This window comes from Nestor notabilis, unplaced genomic scaffold (genome assembly GCF_000696875.1).
Source record: "Nestor notabilis isolate BGI_N333 unplaced genomic scaffold, ASM69687v1 scaffold31283, whole genome shotgun sequence".
NCBI classification, from domain to species: Eukaryota; Metazoa; Chordata; class Aves; order Psittaciformes; family Psittacidae; genus Nestor; species Nestor notabilis.
In genome coordinates this window covers 10,730-12,986 of record NW_009923848.1, presented here as the reverse complement: position 1 = coordinate 12,986, position 2,257 = coordinate 10,730, and the positions used below count along the sequence as shown (strand labels likewise).

The following is a 2,257-nucleotide window of genomic DNA, read 5'->3' as shown; positions in this document are numbered from 1 at the left end:
TCTGGGACAAAGAACTTGTTCCTATTTATACTAAATGAATTTTTGTTAAAACTTTGGTCTCAACTAAATTTTAGCAGAGATGTGAACTTTTCCAAGTGTTTTTTTTTTTCCCCCCCTGTTCTTTTCTTGGCAGATGAAGATGATCTCTTTGATTTGGAATTAACTTCTCCAAGGCCTAAGATTCCAAAACAGAGAGGAGAGAGCAGGCCCCCCAGCACAGCACAGTCTGAGAACGCTGAAGGAAACAATCATGAGAGCACAGAAAGTTGCAAAACGACTGCAACTTACACCTCCCTCAGGGTAGACTTCATGGACTGTGAGGAATCAAATGATGATGATGAAGATGATGAAGAAGAATCTGAAAATAATACAGCTGAAGTTCTTTCCCAGGAGCCAGATGCCACTTCCACATCTAACTTCAGTGGGGTAACCAGTGACCAACAGGAGTCTAATGCCAACGTCCTTCGCTGGGAAACGTTCTTTAAGTGTGACAGAGCAGAAGAAACCTCTGACATTGAGGACAACTTCCCCTCCTCAGCAGATGCTGGTGGCTCCCAGTCACTCTTCAGTGATTCGGATGGTGTCAGCGACTCAACACACATCTCCTCCCAAAACTCTTCTCAGTCAACACACATATCAGAGCAGGGGAGCCAGGGCTGGGACAGCCAAATGGACACAGTGCTCATTACCACCCAAGAGAGGAACGCCTTGGACAACAGCAGAGGTGGGAGCAGGACAGTTGCTATATCACAGGACGCCACCAAGCACAGTCCACTTGACAACAGCCCGTGCAAGCCACTGAGTCAGAACAGATCTACCCACAATGTTGCCTGTGACTTGAAAAGCAAAGACACTGAGAAAGATGCAGATGCTGGCACCATTTGTGTGGGAGATGGGGTGGTGGAAGTAAGTGACAACTCCAGGACGCCGGATCTGGAGCTGAGGAGGGATTCCCAAAGCTCCTCTGACTTTGAAATTCCCTTGACTCCTGATGCTGAGGTGCCTCAGCCAGAAAAACTGCGCTGTTTGTATAAGAAGCTGGCAGCAGGTGAAAACATAGTCTGTGAGAAGAGAGTTTCTTGAAGACACGAGGAACCAATCATATCATGGTAACAGATGCTGAAGTTTATTAAACCCTGACTTGTTTTTCTCTCTCACTTACTGTCTGCAGCTGTGCTGGTTTAGGCAGTGGTTTCAGGAATCTCTTACTGTCAGAACCCAGAAGCTGCAGCCTGTGGAACTCTACTGTTCCTTCCATGAACTACTGAGAAGGAGGTATTCCTGGGATGGATCTGAAAGCCTTCTCCCTCCCAAGGTTCAGTTCTCCAGAACTGCAAACAGCCAGAAAATGGACCACACAAAACAAAGGGTTAAACACTGGATGAAGTTCAGTATTTCTCTTTATCATGAGCTCTAAGAGTCTGCCTTTGAAATACACATGATCTCAGGTTTTAATGAAACACCACATTTTTAACTGTGGGAACACATCTTTCAGGTGTGACCACACAAAACTGCAATAGTTGCACTTTGGCTTTAATCTGAGTTTTCACTGCAGTTATTTTCAGAAACAACTGCAGAACAGACCAGACAATTGCTAAAAAGTGTTTTTTTTTAATCAAATAGTTCTTTGCCAGCAGTCTCTGTTTACGCTGAGGTGTGTTGTCATCCCTTTGAACTCCTGTCAATGGTTTAAACCTGCCAACTTGTCCACAGTTCATTCTGAGTCGATGTTCAGAATGACTTACAACTAAACCCCTGTGGTTCCACAGCCTGCTCAGGGACCAACACACAGCAACACCAGGTAACCTGTCATCCTGGACGGGATCTTGGGTTACTACAGCCTCTTGTATCACCAGATTTCACCTCCTCTACAACATCCTCCTGACTTCACTCCATTCAGACATGTTCAGGTTTGGGTTTTAAATCCAGACTATCAACTCTCCATGCACAAATGCCATTGTAAGGAACTCTGCTGGAATTCTTAGCATCTGAAATGGAAATGTCAGTCAGGTTTCTGTTAAACTGCAGTGCCAACAACAGTGCCAGAACAGCAACACTCATCTTGCCCCAAAGAATTAAACAGACTTTTAGTATAACACCTCTTCCTTGTCTCCAGTCTTTTTGCCATCTCACCAGCAATGTTCTGCTATGGGGAACAGCAACCCAAGAAACATTGCTACCATGTCTGTGTTGTCTTACGGACATTCCAGTCCATGTGCTTCTCCGCTGGCCCCTCACCCCCTCCATTCCTGGGATT

General features: G+C 45.4%; 1 protein-coding gene across 1 annotated transcript; it reads left to right on the top strand.

The window, feature by feature from the left end:
- Positions 1 to 133: 133 nt before the first annotated feature.
- On the top strand, positions 134 to 1,083 carry LOC104404026 (protein artemis-like; the record flags this gene model as incomplete). Its single annotated transcript, XM_010012356.1, has 1 exon — positions 134 to 1,083. A coding segment is annotated over one exon (950 nt), but the record flags the coding sequence as incomplete, so codon positions are not given.
- Between the last annotated feature and the right edge of the window lie 1,174 nt (positions 1,084 to 2,257).